General features: G+C 57.5%; 2 protein-coding genes across 5 annotated transcripts in view; one reads left to right on the top strand and one right to left on the bottom strand.

The window, feature by feature from the left end:
• Positions 1 to 1,831: 1,831 nt before the first annotated feature.
• Positions 1,832 to 18,642, top strand: PODNL1 (podocan like 1). 3 transcript variants are annotated; one of them, XM_077329811.1, is made up of 13 exons: positions 1,832 to 1,896; positions 2,570 to 2,715; positions 4,596 to 4,755; positions 9,767 to 10,015; positions 10,745 to 10,838; positions 11,529 to 11,593; positions 12,027 to 12,136; positions 12,827 to 12,983; positions 13,478 to 13,593; positions 14,155 to 14,812; positions 15,223 to 15,371; positions 16,317 to 16,485; positions 16,820 to 18,642. In XM_077329811.1, the coding sequence occupies exons 4-12, from the start codon at positions 9,860 to 9,862 to the stop codon at positions 16,465 to 16,467; spliced, it is 1,656 nt and encodes a 551-aa protein (XP_077185926.1). In that variant the 5' UTR covers positions 1,832 to 1,896; positions 2,570 to 2,715; positions 4,596 to 4,755; positions 9,767 to 9,859; the 3' UTR covers positions 16,468 to 16,485; positions 16,820 to 18,642. The 3 variants fall into 3 exon arrangements, with proteins under 3 accessions (XP_077185926.1, XP_077185924.1, XP_077185925.1); XM_077329809.1 differs by lacking the exons at positions 1,832 to 1,896; positions 2,570 to 2,715; positions 4,596 to 4,755 and adding an exon at positions 5,884 to 6,187 and having other exon boundaries at positions 9,748 to 10,015; XM_077329810.1 differs by lacking the exons at positions 1,832 to 1,896; positions 2,570 to 2,715; positions 4,596 to 4,755 and adding an exon at positions 6,056 to 6,187.
• Positions 18,485 to 26,135, bottom strand: part of CC2D1A (coiled-coil and C2 domain containing 1A) — a 38,312-nt gene continuing 30,661 nt past the window's right edge. The window contains exons 26-30 of one of the 2 annotated variants that reach the window (XM_077329808.1): positions 24,718 to 24,784; positions 22,946 to 23,072; positions 22,345 to 22,421; positions 21,946 to 21,993; positions 18,485 to 20,767 (exon numbers count right to left, since the gene is read on the bottom strand). In XM_077329808.1, coding sequence (XP_077185923.1) covers positions 20,747 to 20,767; positions 21,946 to 21,993; positions 22,345 to 22,421; positions 22,946 to 23,072; positions 24,718 to 24,784 — 340 coding nt within the window. In that variant the 3' untranslated portion in view covers positions 18,485 to 20,746. Of the gene's footprint in view, positions 20,768 to 21,945; positions 21,994 to 22,344; positions 22,422 to 22,945; positions 23,073 to 24,717; positions 24,785 to 26,135 lie in introns of those variants that run through there. The other variant, XR_013229688.1, reaches the window with a different exon arrangement.

The raw sequence follows: 26,135 nt of genomic DNA, 5'->3' as shown, positions 1-26,135 counted from the left end.
GGGTGTGTCTCTGCGCGTCAGAACCCTCGGCGACTTGCGATTGGACAGGCCGGCCTTCTGTTTAGGAACTCCTTTGACGTCGCGGTGGGATGCCGCCTCCCCAAGTACCTGGCCCCTCCCACTAGGTTGGCATGACGGTTGCTAGGGCAACGGAGCTTGGGCCTCCGAGGACCTTAACTCGAGGACCGCAGGGAATACGCCAGTGCCATCTCCCGGGCGGGAGGATTGGCGGGAGAGGACAAGGGGCGGGTCGCTTTGTAGCCCGGTCCCTACCATGAGCTTGAAAGCTCCCTGCAAATAACAAGCCAGCTCCTCACGGGAACAGCCTTCCTTCCTGTTATGCTAACTTTCTGCTTGCAGGGTAGGCTTGCCAACTTCTGGGCGGCAAAAACCTGCCATTTAGGACAAGGGATTACCTAATGAGATGCTGAGGTGAGTTAATGAGTTGCAGCTGCTGCAGTTTAGAAAGGTCAACCAGACCTGACAAACTTGTGCTGAAGAGAGGATGGCCCAAGCCAGTCCTAAATTAACAGAAAGCGATGACTCCAAGGAGCCCACAAACCCCAAGTCCTCAAGGAGACATGACAAAACACAAATGTGCTTAGGGGAAGTGGTCAATTCTGTTGGGCTGAAGAAAAAGGGGTGGGGGCAAACTGCGGCTCTCCAGCGGACCGTGGACTATAATTACTGCCAGGGTCTCATGGTAATTGTAGTCCATGGACAGAGAGCCACAGTTTGCCCCCTCCACACACACTCTGAGGTCCCTTCTGGCGGTCCTCCCGCCACATGATCTGTTTTCAGATTTGCATCCAAAGCGGAGTGGATCTGAATGTTCCCGTCTGCGATGAATCATGCAAAGGTGTCCAAGCAAACGGCCTCTGGAGCCAAGATCGGCCGCATTCGCCTAAACATTTGTGCCGGGCATGACTCAACAGAGACAACGCTGGCAGGAAGCCGTCATCCCAGGGCTTTCCTCAGGCTTTCAATGGTGCGCAGCATTTGGCTGGGCCTCGTTTCTCTGCAGACTCTCTTCACCTCTCCCGTCTCCCCTTGCACCAAAGGCCAAGCAGGGCTGCCAGCCGTGAGGTGGGCTATTCCTGGATATTGGGGGGGGGGGAGGCCAGGGGCGGCTGGATTTAAGGAGAGAGGGACGTCCCTTCCCCTGGGGGAAAGCCCTTTTTAAGGAGAATGCTTCCCCTGTAGAAGTCTGCAGGCCTTTCAAAAGTTACCTATTCCAAGATAGTTCACCACCTAGCAGCAGAAACTGCAGCTCACCTAAGGGTGATACAAGAAGGGGGGTCTTTTCAGTGGCAGCCCCCACAGTTCTGCAACAGGTCCCCTGGGGAGGGGGGGTGCATTTGGCCACCACTTTCCAGCTTTAGGAGGCAGCTGAAAACAGTTCAAGATTTCCATTTGATTCAAGCGGTCCTCAAATGTCTTTTTAAAGTTTTGATTCAATTCTAAATGTTTTTTATAAATAATTTTATGCATTTTTATGAGCCTCTTGTTGCGCAGAGTGGTAAGGCAGCCGTCTGAAAGCTTTGCCCATGAGGCTGGGAGTTCGATCCCAGCAGCTGGCTCAACTCAGCCTTCCATCCTTCCGAGGTGGGTAAAATGAGTACCCAGCTTGCTGCTGGGGGGGGTAAAGGGTAATGACTGGGGAAGGCACTGGCAAACCACTTGAGTCTGCCAAGAAAACGCTGGAGGGCGTCACCCCAAGGGTCAGGCATGACTCAGTACTTGCACAGGGGATTTCTTTACCTTTACCTTTTATGCATTTTATGCATTGTGAGCTGTCTTGAGCTCTGGAGGAAGAAATATTTTAAACACATTGCCAACCTCCAGGTGGAGCTTGCAGATTTCCTGGAATCGCCACTGATCTCCGGGCAGTAGCGTGTGAGTATCTCCAATTACTTCCAAATAAGCCGGCTTCATTTATTCTACTCCTTTATCTTGGGCATGAAGACAGTCTCTGTATGAAGGTGCCTGTTCCAGGAAGGACGATGGTGCCCAGGTGCATTGCAAGGGGGAGGCAGAAAGCTTGAGGCATGGATGGTACTACAGATACTTTCCTGCCTGCTCCTGGGAATCCACCTGTCTTCCCTCAAAACCTGTTACAGGTCATGAAGACAAAACTCTATTTGTGTTGTATGGTGTGATGTGCGTTTGGCCTCACACTCCTGGCTCCCCCTTTCCACAATCGGAGTGTTGTGAAAGGAAGTGAGAGAGGAAGATGCGTGCAGCCAGGAGTCCCCAGCCTTTTGGAGTCTTCGGGTCCCTTGGGAATAAAAATGGCAGCCACAGGAGGTGGAGCCGGATACAAAATGGCTGCCACAGCTTGCCTTCGGGCACACAGGAAAGATCTTTGCTGCCCACAGCCAAAGCAGTGTTTTTAAAGATCTGCACGGCCAGTTAAATTTCCAGGGGTTTGAGCAGAAGTTTTGTCAGGCAAAAACCCTACCTGGCCACACCCACTTTTTCAAAACACAGCCCTGATCCTATAGTGTAGCCCGCTTGCTCATATCTTCCTGGTTACCATTGCAATTTTGGCTGCTTTGTGTTCCTGCAGGGGGAATTCCCACAAGGATTCTTCTGTCTTTTCTGCTTCTGAATCTCGCTTTGTTCTGCACTTTGGGGGCAGACCAGACCCCAGGTTTATCAGGAGACGGGTAGCCATTGAAACCTGCTCGCGGATTTCGTTACTCAGTCAGTGAGGTATGTGCTGTTAACATCTGCTCTTCAGATGTTTCTGGGGCCGGCGACGCCAGGCAAGGAATTCTGGCTCACTTGGGAGGGGACGTCAGGTGTGGCTGAGCTCCCACGGCACCTCGTGACCTCGACCAGCATGACGAGCTGCCAAAGGGGACAGAGAAATGGTGAGAGGCACAAGTCGGAGCAGACAGTGTTTATATCTCCGCCGCTGGAGCCAAACCAAGGGAGGAAACCACAAACCGGGTTCTGCAGTGTGGGAACAGCCCAGCTGCCCCTTGCACAAGCAAGGCGGCCCCCACCCCAACCCCCCCAGTCACTTTTCTGGGTTCTTTCCATTCTGCTGCCTCTCTCGGCAGCCTGCAAGGCCACGGACCAGAGCTAGGGATGCCAAACTCCAGGTGGGAGCAGGAGATCGCCGTCTATCACACGGATCTCTGGGCCGGAGAGATCAGCTCCCATGGAGAAAACGGCTGCTTTTGAAGCTGCGCCCCAAATCCTGCCTTTCTCACAATCGCCAGGCACTTCCCAACCCAGAGCTGGCAACAGAAGCAGAGGGTCTCCCTTGGCCTCCTTTCAGCACTGGGTTCATGCAGATCAGGGATAGTCAACCTTTGGTCCTCCAGATGTTCATGGACTACAATACCCATGAGCCCGTCAGCAAATGCAGAGGAAGCCACTGGGAGAGATCAGGAGGCCCGGATTGCAAAGTCACCCATATGTGGATGAGCTTCCTTTGCAGTAGACGTCTTGGGGAATGCATTTCCTGCACTTAGTATCCTGCTTCTACGACTGAGCAGAACTGGACTTTATTCCCCAGAGATCCCAATAATTGCCCCCTTTAGTTGCCTCATCTAACTGCCCGGCAGCTTTCAGTAGCAAAACCCAGGATGCAAAGTCTTGATCTCCCTGGCTGGGTTTGCCTTCCTTGGGAGCCTCCGAGCCCAACTCGGCCTTCTGTGCAGATATCGTGACCCACCAAGAACTGGGTGATCTTGGAGGTTTGCGGGATGGGCACCGAGTCCCCCAAGAGGAGCTGGAACAAAGTGGCACAGGAAAATACCAGCCTGGGCATTAGCTGTGCCTCATGCAGACTGGGTTGCAATGCTGAACTCCTCTCGTGCCAACACAGATCCTGCTGCACCCATCTAAAAGGGAGCCACTAAGCAGGGAGTGTTGCACGTGAAGTGGTCTTCCGTGGAATCAGCCCATCAAGGTAAATATTGGCTACTTAGACTGGCAGAAGTTCTCCAGGTCTTTATCCAGGTCTCCCCCTGGTCCTTTCCACTGCTGATGCTGGGGACTGAATCTGGGACCTTCTGCCTGCCAAGCAGAGGCTCTGCCACTGAGCCAGGGTCTCAGGCCAAGGTCTTCCCCATTCCCTCCTGCCTGGTCCTTTCAACTGGAGATGCCGGGGATTGAACCTGGGACCTTCTGCCTGCCAAGCAGGGGCTCTGCCACTGAGCCAGGCTCTCAGGCCAAGGTCTTTCCCATCCCCTCCTGCCTGGTCCTTCTAACTGGAGATGCCGGGGATTGAACCTGGGACCTTCTGCAGGCCAAGCAGAGGCTCTGCCCCTGAGCCAGTTCAAGAGATTCCTTCTTCAGCAGGAGAGAGCAGAGCCAAGCATTCCCAACCTGAATGTGAGCCCTGGTTCTCATTAAGTCTCACACGCAGGCCAGTCCTGGATCCTTTTGGGGCTGCAGAGCCCCGTCCCCGTCTGTAGCTTCTTAGCATTCCGCTGCCATCTATGCAACTCAGCCGCTCTTGGACGGATGCCAGTGACCCATTCCAGAGGCGCCGGGAACGTTCCCGGCAGCGGCCTTCGGAGCCACATAAATCCACTTGGTAATGAGATCAAACTTGAACCACCTGTTCTGGTTTGCAGGCCGTCTCCTGAGATAAGGGCAGAATTCCCAAAGCTGGGAGCCTCACCCAGCTCCTCCCTCCGATTGGCAGCGTCTGAATGTGCCGACGGCGAATCTCCGGGCTGCTGAAGAAACCAAATAGTTTTGATTCATGAAGAGGAAACAACTACATACAAAAAGGTGAGACAAGAGACCTAACTATTCTCACGGCTGTCTGCAGTCGTTCTTCTGTCCAACCGCTGTCCTGGAGGCAAGCAGGAAGGAAGTGCGCTCAAAAAGCAGGAAGTCTCCTGTTCAGCCAATCAGGGCCCTGGAGGAGTAATCTGAAAACCATCTGGAAGTTCCTGTCATATCTAGGCTTAAATACACAACTCCTCCCATGCTCCTGGCACATGGCAGGTCTGGCGCAGTCCCCCAAGACCAGCCTAGCGTAGAGATGTGCAGTCCAGAGGCACGAGGGCCGAGCCTGATTGGCAACTACCTCCTGCAAAGGCACCGAGGCGTGGAGGGAAGTCAGATGGAGGGTTTTAGCCCCCCACAACTGGCTGCTGTTCCGGAGAGTTCCTCGAAGCACCCCCTTCCCCAGCTGAGGGCCGAGCCCCTACCCAGAGGGTCAAAACAAGGACTCATTTTTTAGGCAATCAAGAACCACCCCTTTGCAAAGAGGAAGGACACGAGTCGAATTCCCCCCTGCAGGGTGGGCTAGGCTGAGCCGAGGACATGCTCAAAGTCACCTTCCAGTCTCCATGGGGTTGCCAACTCCAGAACTGGAAACACCTGGAAATTGGGGGGGGGGTGGCACTTGGTGAGTTTAATGCCAACGAGACCACTGTCTCCCCTGGGATGGGACTGGACTCTTCCTCTGGTCCATCCGGGAGATCTCCAGGCCCCACCTGGAAGTTGCCCTCCCTGTCTTTGAACATGGATTTGAACCCAGGGCTCCCTAGTTTTAGTTGCCCCAGTGATCGCTGTCTACCCACCCAGCCTTAGAGCGGAATGCATCAAATTGTTTGCTGTTCTTTTACCGTGTTTATTGTATTTGGAACGGCCTTTTAATGGGCTTTATTGAGGACTTTGTGAGCCGCTGGAATGGGGGCGGCAGGATATAAATCACATCACGATAAATACAATAAATGAGCTCCTCAAGTCCCTCCCGGTGCGCAACGGCAAAGGCACTCTGCTTGTGCTCAGGAGCAATGGGGTTCTTTCGCCGGGGCTCTTTGGCATGCAGTCCCGCTGGGGTCCTGCTGGGGGGCGTGGGGGGCGTCGCGCTCCTCTCCCGGGGCGCGGCGGGGGCGTCCTGTTGGGGGTCCGCGCGGGCGCAATTCCCCGCCGCCGGAGGAAAGTCAAGCGCAGCCGGCGAGGCGCGGCGGATCCTCCCCGGGGAGTCGTCGGTGCCTGGCCGGCCTTCCCCAGCCTCCCTCGGCGGAGGGCGCATTATGCAACCGCCTCCCCTCCTCCTGCTGCTGCCGCTGCCGCCGTCGGAGGCTTCCAGGGCTGCAAAGACGGCGCGGCAGAGACGCCGGTGCGCTCCGGAGCCCGAGGCGAAGAGCCCGCGGGAAGACCAGCGGCCCCGATCCGCCGCCGCCGCCGCCTCCCCAGCACGGCGATGGTGAGCCGGAGGCGCCTGCAGGGGGCGGAGCGGGGACGGGAGGCGGCTGGGAGGGGCCGGTGCCAACTCCAGGGGAGGACGTGCCTGGAGATGCGGGGTGGAGTTTTTTGGCGGGGAGCGTCTGCAGCGGGGTGAAACGTCCTTTCCTCCAGGGGGACCGGTCTCTGTCGTCTGGCGGTCCGTTGTGAGGCTGAGAGATCTCCCGGCCCTACCTGGAGGAGGGCAACTCTGATTGGAGGACTCCTGTACTCCTGTCATGATCTCCAGGTCCCGCCCACAAGATGGCAACTGGACCCGGAGGCCTTGTCTATAGACCGTAATGTTGGGAGGTCTCCAGGCCCTACCTGGAGGTTGGCAGCCCTAGAGCAGATTGATCACCCTGCAACTCTTCCAACTGATTGTGCTTGGGCCACATTTGTTAGATTTGTTGACCGCTGCTTCTGCCCATGCAAGCTCAAAGCGGTATGCAGAGGAAATCCCCCCCCCCAAAAAAACAGTATAAAATAATACAATATTGAGAGCACAGTCCTTCAAGCCACCTGTTAGTGCAGGGGGTTGGACTAGATGACCCAGGAGATCCCTTCCAACTCGATGGCTCTATGATTTTGCTGTAAGGGGTTTTATGGTTTTATGAGGGTTTTAATGTGGGGTTTATACATTGTTAGCCGCCACGAGCCGGTTTATGGGAGTGGCAGGATACAAGTTGAATAATAAACAATCAAAAATTACTACATTGGTGACCTGCCTTTCTCCCCAACAGGGACCCAAAGTGACAGGCAGTATTTCCCCTCCTCCCTTTACTCTTACAGCCCCCCCTGCAAGGTAGGCTCAGTGAGAAACCGTGGCTGGCCCAAGGTGCATTGTCCCCCACCAAAGCCCCTGTCCTCCCCAGGCTCCATCCCCAAATCTCCCAGAGTTTCCCATCCTGGGGCCGGCGACCCCCACCAGATCTGGCACTTGTGGCGGGGAAGTCGGAGATGGGTGGAGGTTTTTGGGGGTCCCCTCTGGCCTGCCCCTGGCCAGCTTTTGACCTCAGCTCTTTCGCCTCCTGGAATTGCAACAGAGATCAGCTCCCCTGGACAGGGCTGCTGAGAGAAGGGGATGGGGGGGGGGGGAGTCAGCCAGCCAGAGGGTCCCTGAAGCCCCTGTTGGCATACAAAAATAATTCCCAGTGCAGTTCTGGCTGCAGCCACAAGGGGCACAGGGTGGGCAAGAGCCTCATGGCAAAGTTTAATAACACCAGGCAGAGGAAACCTTTGCACCTGTCCGGGTACTCCAGGAGTGGGGCCTGCCCAGCCAGGACAAGCCCCTCAGGGCCAGGATGCTGCAGCCTCCCCCTCATCTGCAGGTCCCTCTTTCCTTCCTTTTGCCCAGATTTGCAGAAGGGTGCTGGGACTCCCGAAAGCTCCTCCCCTGCCACAAATCTTGTCAGCCTTTCAGGTGCTCCTGGGCTCTGGCCGTTCGGTACCTGAAGTGCTGAGCGGTTACTGGCGGGAGCGCCTACATCTTCCTAATTCTTTCCCCGCACTTTCCCCCTCCTTCGTTCTGCTCTCTTCCTCTCATGTTCTTCCACCCCCTCCTGTTTTTCAGTCCCAATTTTTAATCTGTCCTGCTCAGCAATACCAAACTTATTTAAAGGCACTCTAGCAACAAACCTTTCTTCATAGTCTGAGCAAATCAGGGAGAGCTCGTGTTAGGGATGTTCGCCTCAGCGATCACAGAAGCCTGAGGTGGCGCATAGGAGGCCAGCGCCAAGGCACACCTCTCCATGCTATGTCGCTGGCCTCCTACGCGCTGCCTCGGGCTTTGGTGATCGCCGAGGCATTCCCATTCTCCCATAAACTAGTAGAGAATACTAGTGGATGGAACAGGGGTCTGATTCCCCGATAAAGCACCCCGGTTCAGTCCTTGACGCCCCAGTGTCAGGCAGTGTCAAGGACCAGGCAGGAGGGGATGGGAAAGGCCTTGGCCTGAGACCCTGGCTCAGTGGCAGAGCCTCTGCTTGGCAGGCAGAAGGTCGCAGGTTCAATCCCCGACATCTCCAGTTGAAAGGACCAAGCAGGAGGGGATGGGAAAGACCTTGGCCTGAGACCCTGGCTCAGTGGCAGAGCCTCTGCTTGGCAGGCAGAAGGTCCCAGCTTCAATCCCCGGCATCTCCAGTTAAAAGGACCAAGCAGGAGGGGATGGGAAAGACCTTGGCCTGAGACCCTGGCTCAGTGGCAGAGCCTCTGTTTGGCAGGCAGAAGGTCCCAGGTTCTATCCCCAGCATCTCCAGTTAGAAGGACCAGGCAGGAGGGGATGGGAAAGACCTTGGCCTGAGACCCTGGCTCAGTGGCAGTGCCTCTGTTTGGCAGGCAGAAGGTCCCAGGTTCAATCCCCGGCAGCATCTCCAGTTAGAAGGACCAGGCAGGAGGGGATGGCAAAGGCCTTGGCCTGAGACCCTGGCTCAGTGGCAGAGCCTCTGCTTGGCAGGCAGAAGGTCGCAGGTTCAATCCCTGACAGCATCTCCAGTGAAAAGGACCAGGCAGGAGGGGATGGGAAAGGCCTTGGCCTGAGACCCTGGCTCAGTGGCAGAGACTCTGCTTGGCAGGCAGAAGGTCGCAGGTTCAATCCCCGACATCTCCAGTTGAAAGGACCAAGCAGGAGGGGATGGGAAAGACCTTGGCCTGAGACCCTGGCTCAGTGGCAGAGCCTCTGCTTGGCAGGCAGAAGGTCCCAGGTTCAATCCCCGGCATCTCCAGTTAGAAGGACCAGGCAGGAGGGGATGGGAAAGACCTTGGCCTGAGACCCTGGCTCAGTGGCAGAGCCTCTGCTTGGCAGGCAGAAGGTCCCATGTTCAATCCCCGGCATCTCCAGTTAGAAGGACCAGGCAGGAGGGGATGGGAAAGACCTTGGCCTGAGACCCTGGCTCAGAGCCTCTGCTTGGCAGGCAGAAGGTCCCAGGTTCAATCCCCGGCATCTCCAGTTAGAAGGACCAGGCAGGAGGGGATGGGAAAGACCTTGGCCTGAGACCCTGGCTCAGAGCCTCTGCTTGGCAGGCAGAAGGTCCCAGGTTCAATCCCCGGCATCTCCAGTTAGAAGGACCAGGCAGGAGGGGATGGGAAAGGCCTCCACCTGAGCCCCTGCAGAGCTGTTTCGTGTGTTCAAGATGGGTACTGACTTAGAAGCAATCATGCAGCTCCTTGCTGGCACCTCCTGTGGACCGCTCTGAGCCCCTTCCGCCTCAGCAGACCTCTGCACCGCCCGTGCCCAGGCACGCAGCCCTCTGTCCTCCCCCTCCCTGCAGTGTTGTTTCCCTGACCTCCCCGTCCGCCCCACATACCCCATTTGCTTCGCCCCCCTGCAAGGCACAAGCGCCCCTCTTGTGCCTCAGACGCCCTTCAATCAACCAGTGAGGCGCTGCAGGCCTCGTAAGGGGCTCTGTGTTCCCAGGAGAGCGAGGTGAGGGCAGCGGAGGGGAGGGGGCTTCCGGCCCGGGCCGGCCAAGCAGACAGGGGACGCATTGAGAAAGACTCCTGGCAGGGGCCATATAGAGCCCCCATTGACTGACTCACCCGCAGGGCTCTCTGCCTTCTGCAGCTTTGTGGCGGCTGCCTTTTCCTGCTGCTCCTGAATGTCCCAAAGGGCTCCTCGCTTGAGAGCCAGGAGAACAATGACCCGCCGGCGGCGGCCATGCCCCAGCCCTCGCCAGGCACCCCTGCCCGGAATGTGCCCGGCTGCCCAGCCAACTGCAGCTGCCCGGCGGAGGAGACGGCGGACTGCGGGGGCCTCGACCTGCACGTCTTCCCCAGAAACCTCTCCCGGAGCCTCCAGCATCTGTCCCTGCAGGTGAGGCAAAGCCCAGCGAGGGCTTTGGGGGTCAGAGGTCACGTGACCGCCTCCTTGAGCCCCTCCCGCTGTGCCCCACAGACCCTGCCCCACACAGGGCGCCATTTGAGCAGCAGGGGTCAGCGGGGCTGGTCTCCCGCCGGAAGGTGGAGACGGGCTCGAACTTGAGTGCAGGACGAGAGCATCGCCCCCTCTGCCGTTGTTCCCACCCTGACCTGGATGGGGAGCGAAGCAGGGTCGCCCCTGGTTGGTGTCTGGACGGAAGACCACCAAGGGAGTCTGTGATTGATCCCAGACATTGCTGTGTCCAAGCCCTGGATACCAAGGCTGCAGGCCGACCCCCTCCTCCATCGCAGTGGAAGAAATTCTGCATTTGAGTCAGACTTTGGCAGTTCCTCCAAGGAACACCGGGGGGAGGGTCATGACGCAGAGGCAGGCCATGGCAAGCCGCCTCCGAACGTCCCTTGCCCGGCCGCCGTAACCATCCTCAGATCCCCTGGCTAGGCTTGCACACAGGCCATGCAATAGATCGGGGGCAGGCAGACTGTGGCCCTCCAGAGGTCCATGGACTACAATCCCCATGAGCCCCTGCCAGCAAATGCTGGCAGGGGCTCATGGGAATTGTATCCATGGACCTCTGGAGGGCCACACTTTGCCCACCCCTGCAATAATTACATCAACAGACTCAGGAGCTTCTCCATTGACCTCCGGTCGCTTTTCTTCCCACAGAACAACCAGCTCCAGGAGGTGCCCTACGATGAGCTGTCCAGGTTGGCTCACCTGAAGACCCTCAACCTTCACAACAACTACATCACCTCAGAGGGTGAGCCGCGATCCGGGGCAGATGTCCTCCCCTGGCGTGCCACCGTCTGGCCAGCAATTTAGGAGACACCCCCCCCCCGGAGGGTCGGCACCTCTAAACAGAACCCAAATCCTGGTCCCCTTTTTGAATGGGACTCATAAAATCTCAGCGTTGGAGACAATTTGGGGGCCTTTAGTGCAGTTTGGCTCCAATAGTTGTGCCAAATGGCAAATTAGCTCCAGAACTCAGAACCCAATACATGGGGAGGGGGGCTTAGCAGGGGTCTGTAAAATAGGAGCAAAGCAGAATATAAGAACCAACTCTTCTTCTTCTTCTTCTTCTTCTTCTTCTTCTTCTTCTTCTTCTTCTTCTTCTTCTTCTTCTTGGGTGTCCCACTTACCTCTCATGTTGGGTTTTGGCTCCCTGCCTGCAAGCCTTCCCCCTGCCCATGCCGCATAGTCCACACCCCCCTGCCAGGGTGCCCCACCAACCATGTCTCTCCCACAAGCGTGGGTCAGGGTCAGTGACAGAGGCCCCTGGCAGCCCCCCCAGTCAGGGAATACAGATGCCAGCCCCGGTCCCAGGGGGCAGAAGCAGGGTTTGCCCTTGGCAGTGAATGGATGCTTTGCTCAGGGCAGGCAAAGGAGGCCAATTCAGCAGCTTGGCAAGGAACCAACCTGCTGCCTTTCTCTAGTGTGTCCCGTTTTAAAGGTCTCCCGGATGAAGCCTTCGAGTCCTTGCAGGCGCTGCAGTACATCTACCTGGCCAACAATCAGGTGAGTGGGTTCAGGTGAGGCCGCCTCCTTGCTTGGCTCTTCTGGGCCTGCCCAGGACAGCCATCGATCTGTCACCAGGAGATGTGACAACTGCAGGGGTTATCCTCTCCAGCTGGGTTCACACAGGAGACGGGAAAGCTGGCCGGAGGACACCAGAAGAGCCCTGCTGGATCAGACCAGGGAGAGTCCCACTAGTCAAATATTCAATCTCAAGCCAACCAGTTTCTCTGGAGGGCCAAAACAGGGCAGAGAGGCCGAGGCCTTCCTGAGAACATCAAAAGAGCCCTGCTGGGTCATACTAGGGAAGGTCCATCTTTCTTCAACTTCCTCCGGACCCCGTGGCCCTCCGGGATTGTCCCCCCCCCCGTTGAGTCTTTTCGAAGGATCTTCGCAGGGCCGTTCCAACGGTCTTCTACGTGACTCTCCTTTGCAGCTCTCTGATGCCCCCCAGTTCCTCCCCAGCTCTTTGCGCATTGTGGACATGGCTGCCAACCGCCTGACACGCCTGTACCAGCTCACCTTTGGACATAAGCCTGGCCTTAGGTAAGGCTGCAAAGGAGCAGGCCCAGCCCACAGGTAGCGGGAAACATCCTGAGGTATCAAATGGCTCCAGGCCTCAGAAGGTCCTCCGGAAAAGGGAAGAGCTGGCTTGTTTTATACCCCGCTTTTCACTACACATAGCAGCTTAGAATCATAGAGTTGGGAGGGGCCGTACAGGCCATCTAGTCCAACTGTTTCCCTTCCTTTCCCCAAACACCTTTCCCTTGCTCTCCTCACAACAGATACCCTGTGAGGTAGGTGGGGTGGAGAGAGCTCAGTGAGAACTGTGGTTGGCCCAAGGTCACCCAGCTGGCTGCATGTGGAGGAGGAGTGGGGAGTCAAACCTGGTTCTCCAGATAGGGGTCTGCTGCTGTTTAAGGCCTACCCATCAGCTGAGATCCTCACCAGCCAGTACGGCATCTGCTTTGCAGGCAGACCCCCTAAGGCAGAAGGTCTGTGGCCGGGCATGCAGAAGGTTCCCGGTTCAGTCCTTGGCATCTCCAGTTGAAAGTACCGGGCAGGACGGGATGGGAAGGAACAGCCCCTCTATGATTCTATACTTGCCAAATTGCACCTGTTTTAAGACAGAAGGGTGCTCTTCTTGCAGGGTCAACAGCCCTAACCTTGCCAGACATCTCCGTTGTCTCCCTGCCAGCCCCTCATCTTCTCTGACTTCTCCCGGTCCCTCCGCAGGTCCGTCTATCTGCACAACAACCAGCTGAGCAACACCGGCCTGCCCTTCGACGCCTTCAACGGCTCCGACGCCGTGAGCACCCTCATCCTCTCCAGCAACCTGCTCACCTACGTGCCCCAGAATTTGCCCCTGGCGGTCGTCCGCCTGCATTTACAGGTTGGCAGCAGGTTCCCTCGGAGCAGAGAGGGCCGTGCTTTTGTCCCGGGAAGGAGAATTAAAGCAGGAAGGCCGGAGGCTGGAACCAGAGGCTTTACCCCAAAAGCAAACAGCCCAGTTCCGCAAACCCTAGCCATGGTGCCGGTTCAGTGCGTCTGCAACCAAATGCAGGCTCTTGGCGGAGAGGAGCTAAAGCGGCTCATAGCCCCAGAGAAGAGGGTAGCTGGGCTGGTCTAAATAGAAAAGCTAGACTGGATTTCAGGAGCCCTTTGGAGTGCGTAAGACACTCAGGGGATGAGGCCTCAGAGATCCAGGGCCTCGGTCTCTCTGCCCTGCTGTGGGTCCTCCAGGGGGGATGTCCCTGTTTGGCTCTGAATCCCAACAGCCAGGCATCCAGAGGACAAACGGACAACTCCTCCTTCATCTGTTGTTTTTGGGGGGCGGGGGGAGAATCCGTGGGGATCCTTCCCTGACCCCCAGGCTTTACTTTCCAGAACAACCGCATCTCCCGTGTCCCCAAAGGGGCCTTGAGCAGGCACTGGCGCCTCCGGGAGCTCTACCTGCAGAACAACAACCTGACCAACGACGGCCTTGACCCCTCCACCTTCAGGTAAGAAGAGGGGGCTGCTTTGGAGGCACAGCAGCAGGTCTGAGAGCCAGGGTCCCAGGGGGTGGGTGACTGCGTGGCCCCCTCTGGGATGGGGGAGCTGGCCTGCCACTGCCTGGGGAGAGACAGCTTTTCACCTGGCAAGAGATTGTGCTGAAGAGTGGCAAGCTCGAATTGGGAGAACTGGGTTTGACCCACTCCCCATCACATGCATCCAGCTGAATGACCTTGGGCCAGACCCAGTTCTCTCAGAGCTGTCTCAGCCCCACCTGCCTCACAGGGGTGGGGGCCTGTTGTGGGGAGAGGGGGGTAAGGCAAACGTGAGCTGCTTTTGAGGCTCCCCTCCCTTTCTTCTTCTTCTTCTGCTGCTGCTGCATGGTCTCCAGGTGAGGGGAGGCCAGGGCTGGCCGCCTACAGAGAGGTGGGGCAGCTTCCAGGGCCCAGGGATCCGGCAGGGGGGGGGAGGTGGAAAATCCCCCCTTGCCCCCCGCATGAAGGGCCAGGCTGCCGAGGCTGGGATGGTGCTTTGCCAGCTGCCCCCGTGCAGGTCTCGCCTCTCCGCAGCAAGCTGAAGAGCCTGGAGTACCTGGACCTGTCCAACAACAACCTGACCGAGGTGCCCTCCGGCCTGCCCCCCCACATCGTGATCCTGCACCTGGGCCGCAACCGCCTGCTCTCTCTCCCGCCTGACCGCCTGAGCCGCGTGCGCGGCCTGCAGTACCTCCTCCTGCAGAGCAACGCGCTGACCGCCTCGGCAGTGCACCCGGAGGCCTTCGCCCACCTGCGCTCCCTGCACACGCTCCACCTGTACAACAACCGCCTGGAAAGCGTGCCGCCCGGGCTCCCGAGGCGCGTCCGCTCCCTGATGCTGCTGCACAACCGCATCGCGCACATCGGGCCGGACGACTTCGCCGCCACGTACGCCCTGGCCGAGCTCAACCTGAGCTACAACCGGCTGTACAGTGCCCACATCCACCGCCTGGCCTTCCGGAAGCTGCGGCGCCTGGAGACCCTCGACCTCTCCGGCAACCAGCTGACCCTCCTGCCGGCCGGGCTGCCCGCCAGCCTCCAGCTCCTCCACCTCCAGAAGAACCAGATCAACTCCCTCTCTCCCGAGCTGCTGGCCAACCTCACCCTGCTGAAGGAGCTGCACCTGGCCCACAACCGCCTGCGGATTGGCGGCATTTCCCCGGGCACCTGGCAGGAGCTGCAGGGGCTCAAGGTGAGGCTGAGGCTGCAGGGATGTTGCCTGAGACCACAAGACCATGGCAGCGTGTGCTCTGGACCAGTCAGGAGTTAATATTTTGAGAATTGTACTCTGTACATGCCCCTCAAAAATGTCCTGTATTTTTCAACTCTTTAAATATATTTTAAAAAATTTATTTCAGTACATTTACCATGTCGAAGCTGCACACAAAAATAGTCGGGGCAGCTCAATTATTAAAGATTCTTTTCCTTCTGCCCCAGCTGCGTCCTCTGCTCTGCCTTTGTGGAGCCCCCGTGTCTCTTCTGCTCTCATTAATGCCACAGGGGCCGGTTCTGGTGGGTTTCGGGAGATCTGCCTCCTACTCCGCTGGCCCGAATGGGCCGGTCAGCCAAGCCCCCCTCACCTGCCTGGTTGTTCCTTCCCAGCTGCTGGACCTGAGCTACAACGAGCTGTCCTACGTCCCCCCGGACCTGCCTGAAGCCCTCGAGTCCCTCTTCCTGCAGCACAACAGGATCACTGCCCTCACAGCTGAGGCCTTCCTCACGACACCCAACCTCCGGGTCATCGCTCTGCGGTAAGAACTATCGTGGTGGTGCTTCTTAGTTCTTGGTTCTTCTTCTTCCTCTTCTTCTCCAGTAATCTCAGGGCTCTCTCAGCCTCACCCACCCTACAGGGTGTCTGTTGTGGGGAGAGGAAGGGAAGGCGATTGGAAGCCGCTTTGAGCCCCCTTCGGGTAGAGAAAAGCAGCATCTAAGAACCAACTCTTCTTCTTCTTCAGCAATCTCAGGGCTCTCTCAGCCTCACCCACCCTACAGGGTGTCTGTTGTGGGGAGAGGAAAGGGAAGGCGATTGGAAGCCCCTTTGAGACTCCTTTGGGTAGAGAAAAGCAGCATCTAAGAACCAACTCTTCTTCTTCTTCAGCAATCTCAGGGCTCTCTCAGCCTCACCCACCCTACAGGGTGTCTGTTGTGGGGAGAGGAAGGGAAGGCGATTGGAAGCCCCTTTGAGACTCCTTTGGGTAGAGAAAAATTGCATACAAGAACCAACTCTTCTAATTCTTCTTCAGCCAGATCTGGGCATGCTGCTCACTAAGTGAAAAGCGCACGTGCCTGCACATGTTGGAACATTCCCCTTTAAAAGGCACATGGGCAGGGCCTCCTAGTTCTTCCAGTGGCAAAGCTGGGTCTGAATTTAAGAAATCGGCCGCTTGGAGACGCGATTTCACAGGAAGCCGAGGGCAAGAGGGAACGCAGCTTCTGCCCTTACGAGAGGCGACTCAGGCTCTAGCGGGTTCAGCCTTGCTGGCAGAAAAGGCCTCTCTAGTGAAATGCACATCCAATGTCACTGAGAGGAACTCCTCCCGATGCTTTAGAATGAAATCCACCAGCTGGCCTCCCATCCAAATTCCAGGAGCTGCAAGAAGAAAAGAGAGAGAGAGAGAGAGAGGCTTCCTTCCCTTGTGTCTTCGCAGACAAAAGCTGGCCCCATTTTGCAGACAAAGTCTCCTTCTCTTTCCTAGATCCAATCGCTTGCTGGCAGCCAACGTGTCTGCGGAGGCCTTTGCAGACCTGAGAGTGCTGGAGGTGGTGGACACGACGGGGAACCCAGAGAGCATCAGCATCCCTTTCCTGCAAGCCGGCCGCTGGGTCCGTCCCCAGGCGGGCACCTAGGAGGGGATCCCAGCGCAGGTGAGGCGAGGAGCCCGCCGAGGGGGCCAAGCAGGGGCACGTTTGCACCTCACAGGCATCATCCTGGTCTTGGAGGGCTGCTCTTTGCCCTGCACCAGGCAGTGAAGTCCCACAGGTGGCTTCCCGGACCCTGCCAGAGAGACCAGGCCTGTGGGGGCCCCAAAATCTTTGACTGGGGATTTGGCCCTGGGGACAGGGGAGGGGAGGGGCCCCAAGCCCAGGGGCCTCCAGTCAGCCCTTGTCCCTCCACCCCCGCCTCTCCCCCCCTGCCGGAGTGGAGCCAGATCCTGGCCAAGGGGCAACCCCCGGCTGACCGTCCCTCTTCCTCCTGCAGTGGGCCATCCGGGGCTCCCTCGGTGCCGCATCACTTCCTTTGGCCTCTCCGCCAAGATGGCTTCAGCAGCCTGCTCTGCTTCAGGGAGGACCGACCCTGCCCGGCCCCTCGCTTGCTCCTCCAGCTGCAGGGAGTGTGGCTCGGCTGCTGCCCTTCCGTCTGAGAAACCAAGAGATGGAGGGAAGAGCAGGCGGCGGAAGAGGGCCCTGGGGTTGGACCCCTGGCGGGTCTCTGCTGGCCCCAGGGCAGGCAGCCCTTTGTGTGAAGAAGCCAGAACCGCCAGCAAAGGGGGCTCCGGCAGAAGGGGGGCTCAGCGGCAGGCCCCTGCATCCTTCCGGGCTGCTTCCTTCTCTGAGCATCTCTGCCTCCCTTGGAGTAGATTCCTCGTTCCGCCCAAAGCGGGTGGCCACCCACGGGGCTGTCCCCTTCTGGTAAGCAAAGCTGAGGGTCGCCTGTTGGAACCGCTGCAAAGCTCCCTCCCTCCCTCCCCCCTTCCCCAAGAGAGAAGACGACTCAAGCAGGGTCCGGGAGGCTGACCGTAGCGCCTCAGCCAGGCACCTTTGGGACATCCCGTGTCCGGCCAGCACAGGGAGAGGATCGGTGGACTGACAGCTGCATATCTCTGTGCTGCATATCTTTCCGGCCCTGCCAGAAACCTTCTTCAGGCTTCGAGAGAACCCAGAAATGGCGCAATGGGGCAGAATATGGTTGGGAAGCAGAGCTGTGCATAACCCCACCCAGGGCCCCTCCCCTGCCCACCCCCTCCAGGCCCAGCATTGGCCATTTGGGGAGGGGAGGGCAGGTCGACATGACCACATATGGCCATATCACCTGAGAAATGTTTAACGAATTTGAAAAACATATTAAACATTGAATTAATTCCCCCATTCAGGATATCTTTCCAGGGCTGTCACGAAACCCCAGCTTCCTGCTGGGGGGGGGGGGATGGCTGCAAAGTGCCCCACATGGGTGTCATGCCCCAAGGCCCAAGCCATAGCGAGAAGAAGGGGGGGGGGGGTCCATCGAGCAATGACTAAATATCGGCCCCTTGCTTCCCTACAAAACCTTGCAGGGTTTTTTTCTCCTTCTTAGGGGCTCAGCCTGCCTACAGCCCCATGGGGCCCCAGCTATGAAGAGGATAACCCCCCCCCCAAAAAAAAAACCCCCCACCAAGAGTGAAGGATCTCTGGGCGAGAGGGAGATGCTTTTGAGCGATCCAGCCAGCTGCACGTGGCCTCCCCATCCCCTTTCGCTGTGTCCTGGGCATGGGATCGCCACAGGAATTCTGACATGGGGGGCACGTGGGCTGCCCCAGAAGGGGGAGCCACCCCCGAAACAGATGCCACAGCTGACTTTTCCAACCCACAGGGCTGTGGTGGCAGCTCCTGCCAACATCTTTAAGAGCCAGTCAAATCTCCAGTGGGACCCCTCCCCCTCCCCCTCCCCCAGCCCTGCCCATTTTCTAAAACCTTTTGGGGAAGCTGTTGACCGGGGCTGTGGAGCTAACAGGCACCGTGTTGGGGAAGCCAATGCATCCCTCTGCAGATGCTGGAAGGGGGGGGCACGTTTCAGTGAAAGGGGATTCGAGGAAAAGATTTGCAGAGATTGAGTGTGACGCCGTTCCACGCCGGAGCTGCCCTTTGAGCGCAACACAGACGCAAAAGCTGAGGTTTCCACGAGGGTTTTAATGGTTGGTGCAAGATTCTAGGGAGGGGGGGGGGTCTTACACGTATTATTTTCCATTTGCATTCCCCCCCCCTAAAAACTTTATAATTTATGTCACTCTGAAGCACAAAATAAAAACACAGTCCACTTTGCGGCCCCTTTCTCTCCGACATTGGCTTTTCTGACACCTCAAGGTGAGCGACCACCTCCGAGGCAGGCACTTGTTAGGGAAGTCAGACCCCTCCCTCCGAAAAAGAGGCTTGCAGGAATGAGGTCAGGGGAGGGAGGAAAGAGGAAAGGCGTCCGGGAACGTTCGGCACCCTTGCTCACCCGCCTGGGGATGGGGGGAGAGTTTTTGGTTTCCGTAGGCGGGGCAAGGGGAAATACGGCTCGTCACCTAGCGTACCCCAAACAGCAGCGGTAGCGACAGTCCTGAGTTAATTTCCGATGCGTGCAGAACCCCTGGATCCCACAAGGATACACTGGTGCTCCTCTTCATCAGGCAAGCCAAGAAACAAGCCATCGTGGGCCATCTCCCCTCGCTTCGGGCAGGGTCGGCCCTGAGCCCCTGGAGGGCCAGGCCGCTGCCTGGATGGTTGGTTGGAGTGGTGGGCATGGTTGGTTGGAGTGGTGGACGGACATCACCCAGCTGACGGACAGGGAGGCCTGCCGGGTAGGAGGGCAGCGGAAGGGTTAAAACACGGCAGGAGGGGGCGTGGCCTCTCAGTCTGTGGGCTCCCTGGCCCTTGGAGGGGGGGGGAGCAAAGCCCCCTTTCCCTCCAAAATAAGGGTGAGGGGTGGGTGGGGTTCCAGCAGGAGAGGGGCCCAAGAGGACAGGAAGGGGTTTGCTGCCAGCAATGCAGAGGCCAGCTGGGCTAAAAGGAGCAGGAGCACAGCCTATCCAGGACACCACCCTGCAGCAACCGGCAAAGGGTACGTCGGCCCAAATGGAGCTATGAACCATTCTGCAGCCAACTGATTGTATTTCACAAACTGTTGGGTGTTCCCATGCTCAGCGGCTGCTCGGCCCATCTAGATGCTAACCTGCTGCTAGAGGGACACCCACTAGGTAGGGAAGCAGAATGTGCGTCTCTCTCTCTCTCTCTCTTGGAGAAGTGGGAATCGCAAAGTGCCCCGGTCCCTTTCTTTGCCGGCTCTGCAACAAGCTGACAGAAAGAGGCATTGTTGTAACCAAGGCAAGTTCTGCCCGTTCTAAGGGCAAGGGCAGAGAGAAGGGTCTGGGCCCACCTTTCCGGGGCCTGAGGGAGGGGTGGGAGGAGGCGGGCAGCTGGCAAGCAAGGCCTTGGAGCCAGCATCCTGCGTGGCTTGGGGAGCGAGGGACCAAGGCAGTTAAAGCAGGGAGCCCTTGGCTTGTTTTGACAGCTGGAAAAAGAGGAGGCCTTCTCAAACCGGGCTCAAAAAGGGCCATGCAAAGTGTCAGGTGCAAGGAGGGAGCTGCAAAGGGGACCTGCCGACAGAGCTGTGCGAGGGCAAACACATCTTTGGGGTTCGGAAGCTGCTGAATTCCTAAATGCCAAAAGCTCAGTCCGTCTTGGGAGCCGCAGGGTTCCCTCCGCCTCCGGGGGCTTGGAAAGGCAAGGGGTGCTGCGAGCGTGTTTACATTACGAAGAGCGTGACTCCTAAAAATAGTTCAGTGCAGATCTCGCTGCTGCGGTGCTGGAGGCCCAAGGAACCGTGAGGGTGGCAGCTCTGTTGGGGGAATTCTCATCACCCCCGCAAGGCGATAATTTCTAGAATGCTTCGGAAGGGGGAGCCGCTAGAATACCCAAAAAGTATTCGCTACTAGCAGGGACGCGTGCTCCGGCAACGGCAAGGACTCCGCTCCGAGAATGCGGAGGAGAATTTGCCGCCTCTTCTGCTGGAGTCCAGCGACCGAGGCTCCACGGCAGCCTGGCTCATGGCCTCGTGAAGACTCTTGATGCCCAGAGGGCTGGGTAGCAGCGTCAGTGCCCCCGGGATTGTCTCTCTTCGCCTGGGAGGGTCCCAAGCCTTGCCATACCCGTAGTCTCTTACCCGTTTGCCAATTGGACGAGGGCCCGAAAGCCAAGAAGGCCCCCCGACCACCACCACAACACAGTGAACTGGGGGGGGGTCCCCCTCTTGCAACCCCACCACCCTCTGCCTCTCCCCCTCCCAAAGCCGCTCCCTCCGTCCTGGCAGGAAGAAAGCCCACGTCTGACCAACAGCGTGATGACTTGACCAGGTGAATCTTCAGGCGTTTGCAGCTTCAGCGGGTTTTTTTCATTGGTGGAACTTCTGCAGCTGGAAGACAGATGTGCATGGCGGTCAGGGGTAGACGGGAAGGGATTGGGGCCCTGCCCCACCAACCCCCCAGAGGGAGGGAGGGAGGGAGAAACAGCCTCTCCGGCTGGATTTGCATCCCATGCAGCTCAGGGAAGAACACTGGGCCCATCTGGGAGGGGACGGGAGCGGCTGGCTTGCAACAACGGTGGCCATTCCCCACCTCACCCCGACTGAAGGCCGGTCCGTGTTTGGGGCCGGGGTAGAACCCCCCCCCCCAGGCCATTTGGCCATGGAACTTTCCACAGTGGGTCTCTTGTCTGATCCACCCCTGCCACTGCCTCTGCGTCTCTCCAGGCAGGGCGACGGAGACAGAACACGGTAAACAGGAAGGCCCGTTCAATAAAGCTCCCCACCTAGCATCTCTATCTGGGGGAAGCCAGGAAACAAGCCATTTCCAAGAGACACGCAGCCACCGGAAGGGCTGTCACGCAGAGGACAGAGCGGAGGAGGTTTCGGTCTCCCCAGAAGGCTGGATCAGAACCAATGGGTCGAAATTGAATCGAAAAGAGTTTTCGGCTGGACATGAGGAAGCCCTTCCAGAAAGTGCCGTCAGTTTTCCCCGCTTTCTCAGGGTGGGGCTGGGCAGGATTTTGCAGGATTTGAAGCAGAGGCGAGATGGCCGTTTGACAGCCTGCTGGTTCCGTGCATGAAGCAGATGGGGAGCCTAGTGCTGGGGGGGGGGGGGGGCGGTGCCTGGCTCTCGTGGCCCTTTCTGACTTGCCCAGGGTAATGCCGACTGCCACTTTGGGGTCAGGAAGGAGTCTTCCTCCAGGCGAGAGGAATTCCCCTCTGGGCATAAGGCAGGCGTCACTGAGAGTGGCACAGAGATAGAGGACCTGCATTGTGCAGGAGGTTGGGATAGATGATCCTTGGGGTCCCTTTCCAGCTCTGTTTCTCTGTGTTTCTACACCCCCCAGGCTATCCTTACAGGAGGGACATTTGAAAAAGGGGAAATGCTGGGAGGCAGAAAGACCCGATTTTGCGCATTATTTTTAGCGCTGCTGCTTTATTTCCCACTAGAAAACCAACAGACTTTCCACAGGGGTCCAGGTGAGCCATTCTGTATTCCTCATGGGGGTGGGGTGGGGGCTGGGAACAGCACAGCGGCCACCCCCTGCTCTAGAGAAGACACTCACCTCCCGCTCCACCAGGTTCCTTTTGTAAAGAGCATCCTTGGCCGCCTCCTGCGAAATGAGAACACAAGAACGTCAGAAGAGCCCTGCTGGGTCAGGCCAGGGAGGGTCCCTCCAGTCCAGCCTCCCGTCTGGCCCATGGCTGAGCCCAGGATACAGGCAACATATAGGCCACCCTCCTCCTTTCTCATCCTGTGCCCCCTCCCTGGTTATTGCTGGCCATTCCCACTCTTTAGAAGACCCCCTGCCACGGTCCTTGCAACAGGATGGCTGGTGGAACTGCGGCAGAACGGAACTGGGTTAGTTCTAACGTATTACGTTTTCAGCTGAAATTGCATGTTGAAAGCTGCCCGGAGCCTGCTCGTGGGGAAGGGCCGCCTATAAATTAGGGAGGGATCCTACCCGTTTGCCTTCAGTGCCGAGGCGACGTGCTGCCTCCGTGTAGAGCTGCTGGTACCGCTCCAACTGGGCCAAGTACTCTGCGGAGAAGAGACACGGCTGGGGGACAGCCGCCGTGCCAAGCTGCTCCCGCCTCCAGCCCTGACAGCAGGCATCCCCAACCTGGGCCCACGGGCACCACAGAAACTGCTCACACCTTTCCCACGGGCTGCCAAGCACTTCTGGAAAGTGGGCAGAGCCAGGCGGGGATTTTGCCCAGCGAGGATTCAGAAGGGCTGTGAAAGTTTTTAAAAACCGTGGGCCGCCCCCACAGCACAAGGAATGTCCTCATGCGACAGAAGGCAAGCTGTGGCAGCCATCTTGTGTCTGGCTCCGCCTCCTGCAGCAGCCATTTTGTTTCTGCACCCGCCTTGCTGTGGTGTCAACATTCCAAAGGTGCCCACAGGGTCAAAATGTTTGGGGACCTTTGCCTTAGAGGGCACCGGATCCTCCACGGACAGCCTCTTGTGAACTCAGGAGGGGAAAGTGTCCATTTGCCCTGTCACGGGGAACAGCCCTCCTCCAGCGTGCGGCTTTAGGGACTGGCGTTTCTATCCGTCCGTACCTTTTCTCACTGCAGGGCCCCCGTGCTGAAGCTGGGATTTCTGCCACTGGATCATCCGGGTGATGTCCTGGTGCTGGTCCACCAGCTCGTTGGGAAGTCGCTGGCCGTGCTGCCTGCAGGCCATCATCTGCCACCCAAAACAGGGGATTGTTAGGATCCTGAAGCCCAGGCAGGAGGGTGCGTGGCTCCCAAGGAGAGCACAGTCGCTTGCAGGGCATACACCAGGCGGGCCCTGCAGCACGCGATGAAACGCTTGTGCCGGACTGAAGTTGTGATGAGCCCCTGGCCAGGAGCTCTGTGGCTCACGGGAGTCCCCAAAGAACGAGCATGAGAGCTCCAGGGTTGCTTCCGAGGAGAAATCTAAGAACCCGTCATAGTGGTCGGAGCAGAGGAGGGCTAAGTGTCCACGGGCTGGCCCTGAGGCTGGACCCCAGGCACGGCAGAGCTTAGCCAAACCCTCAGGACCAGGAGCGGAACTACAAGTTGGCGTCTTCTACCCAAAACGCTGCCTGTTTCTGGTCCGGCAACACAGACATGCCTTGTGAATTTTGTTAATGCCTCTGATCAAGAGCAAAGCCAGTGTTGTGAGTCTCTGTGCTACAGGTCAAAGTGCGCAGAATGCTTATTTGGCTTCTGAGCATCTACCTGTGACAACTGCCCATCAGCCCCCTATTTTGATGTATTTCTTTCTTTCACTATGTTCCCTCCCCCGAGCCCGTATAAACTAAGTTTGCTATTCTGGATCTGTCAAACAACTTTGATACACCCTATACCAGGGGTAAGAGCCTCTTGTGGCGCAGAGTGGTAAGGCAGCTGTCTGAAAGCTTTGCCCATGAGGCTGGGAGTTCAATCCCAGCAGCCGGCTCAAGGTCGACTCAGCCTCCCATCCTTCCGAGGTCGGTGAAATGAGTACCCAGCTTGCTGCTGGGGGGTAAACGGTCATGACTGGGGAAGGCACTGGCAAACCACCCCATATTGAGTCTGCCATGAAAACGCTAGAGGGCGTCACCCCAAGGGTCAGACATGACTCGGTGCTTACACAGGGGATACCTTTACCTTTACCTTTTTATACCAGGGGTAGTCAAACTGCGGCCCTCCAGATGTCCATGGACTACAATTCCCAGGAGCCCCCTGCCAGCGAATGCTGGCAGGGGCTCCTGGGAATTGTAGTCCATGGACATCTGGAGGGCCGCAGTTTGACTACCCCTGCCCTATACTAATTTGCTGCTCACCCTCTATCTGTATGTATGTCCTGGTAACTTCTGCTTCAAGGAATGCATGTGCAGACGAAAGCGTACACCTCAAATAAAACTTTGCTGGTCTTGAAGGTGCCCCTGGACTCTGTTCTCCTGCAACTGCGTCCCCCCCTGGTCAAGGACTAGCCACAACCGTTCAAACCCCCATGAAGGTAGCCATTCTGGTCCGCGGTGGAAGAGTCCAGAAGAACCTCAGAGAGCAGCAAGATTTTTGGCACATGGGCTCTCAACAGTCAAAACTACCCTTTGTCAGATAGCTGATGAAGGTATTCGAAGAAGGGCGCTTTAATCCTCGAGAACACATACCCGAAAACCTTGTGGGGGTCTAAGGTCATACTGGATTCTGATCAGGCCACTCAAAACCTAGTTGCTCTGGAAGTCTCCCCAGAAGCATTGTTTCTGCTATTCCTTTGTCACCTCCCACACTGTCAAAACCGGCCAGGGCTCCAGTGTGCAGTACAAGGCCAGCCCGTGCGAGGGTTATCTCCCCACCAACCCTCAATCTGCATCACCAACCTTTTTCTCCAGCTTCTCCTTGTCAAAGGCGAGAACGTTCAAGCTGTGCAGAGTGTAGGCCGGCTTGCTGCAGGGGGAGAAAAACACAACAGCGGTGATTTCCAGAGAAGTCGGCCTCAGGCACTCTATGCAAGGAGGGGGGCAGAGGGAAGCCCCTCTGCAACTCTTGGGAGGACGTGAGCAGGGGAACGCCCCCAGCCAGGTAAACTTTTTTTAAAATTAACATTTTAAAGGAATAAACCAGAAAAAGGAATAGAGAAACTTCAGGAGGCCAAAGAAGGCCTGTTTGCAAGAGCGCCCAACAAAAGAGGGGAAAGAAACTCAATCCCAAATCTTCCAATTTGAGTTAAAAAGGTCAATTCACACAACTAATAAGACACAAAAGAACTTATTGTATTGTGTGCACATATAAAATTAAACACATTCGTGGTCTGCATGTCAGCCTCTGCAATTTAGAAATCTTCCTGGTAGGCTACGTCCTATGGACCACATAAAACCTGACAAGTTTCGGCTTCTGCCACCTTCCTCGGTGGTTACAAATATATCGAAGATACAGAACACACATTTTTTAAAACTGCCTTGGCAGCAGCCTGCCACCACACCACCAGAGTCTTTGCCGCGCGACTGAAGATAAGCTGTGGGGGCCAATTTGTGGCTGGCCCCGCCCCTCACAGCAGCCATTTTGCGGCCTCTGCTTGGTGGCTGTGCCCACCACACTGGGCCAGAATTCCCAAGGGGCCCACCAGCTCAGAAAAGGGGGGAGCCCCGGAGGACAGCAACGAAGACAGAGAACTGGAAGTCCATCACGTTTCATGTCGCTCTCCTCAGCTCTGTTCTTGTGGCCTTTCAGAGGAAACGCCCCCCTCCTCCCCCCACTCTGGCCAGCTTTCCTTGGGCTCTAGGTAACTTCTGCCATGGCATCTTGGCCTGCCAGCCAGAACTCTTCCCTGAAGGAGGCCCTGGAAGCATGAACACAGCCGGCAAATGCGCCAGCCCTGCCTCAAGCTCAGCCCTGGAACGGAAACGTCACCTGCCATCCCATTTAACCCCCCAACTCAGCTGCGGAGAACCTCCCAGCATAGTCAAAATGGGAGCACAATGCCCTGCCTGGCCCGTTTAACCCTCTCCTGGCACTGGGCAGCTTGGAGCTGCGCTTTCTCTCTCTCTACCTGGCCGTAAGGAGGTGCCTTACCTAGAAAAGCAGGCTTACGCTCATGGCCCTTGCGACCAACTGCGTCTCTCAGTTCCACAGGCCAAATGGAGGGCAGCGATGCCCTCTCTCAACTTTCCCCCCTGAGCGGAAGGGAAGGGCTGTCATCTTCCAATGGACCACAGGCTGTGCAAGACCCTGCCTGCCTCTGGGCAGGGCTTCCTGGGTCAAGGAGCGCGCGGCTTGGAGGGCGCCCTGGAAGGAACGC

Source organism: Paroedura picta, chromosome 3 (assembly GCF_049243985.1).
Source record: "Paroedura picta isolate Pp20150507F chromosome 3, Ppicta_v3.0, whole genome shotgun sequence".
Classification (NCBI taxonomy): Eukaryota; Metazoa; Chordata; class Lepidosauria; order Squamata; family Gekkonidae; genus Paroedura; species Paroedura picta.
This window is presented reverse-complemented; position numbering and strand designations above follow the sequence as displayed.

What these genes read in the sequence shown, in the direction of transcription:
- PODNL1 (XM_077329809.1), top strand. Translation starts at nt 6,015, where the DNA reads ATGCAACCGCCTCCCCTCCTCCTGCTGCTGCCGCTGCCGCCGTCGGAG. An exon ending in GCCTCCCCAGCACGGCGATG is followed by an intron (nt 6,188 to 9,747) that starts GTGAGCCGGAGG and finishes ACTCACCCGCAG; the next exon opens with GGCTCTCTGCCTTCTGCAGC. An exon ending in TCTACCTGGCCAACAATCAG is followed by an intron (nt 11,594 to 12,026) that starts GTGAGTGGGTTC and finishes TCTCCTTTGCAG; the next exon opens with CTCTCTGATGCCCCCCAGTT.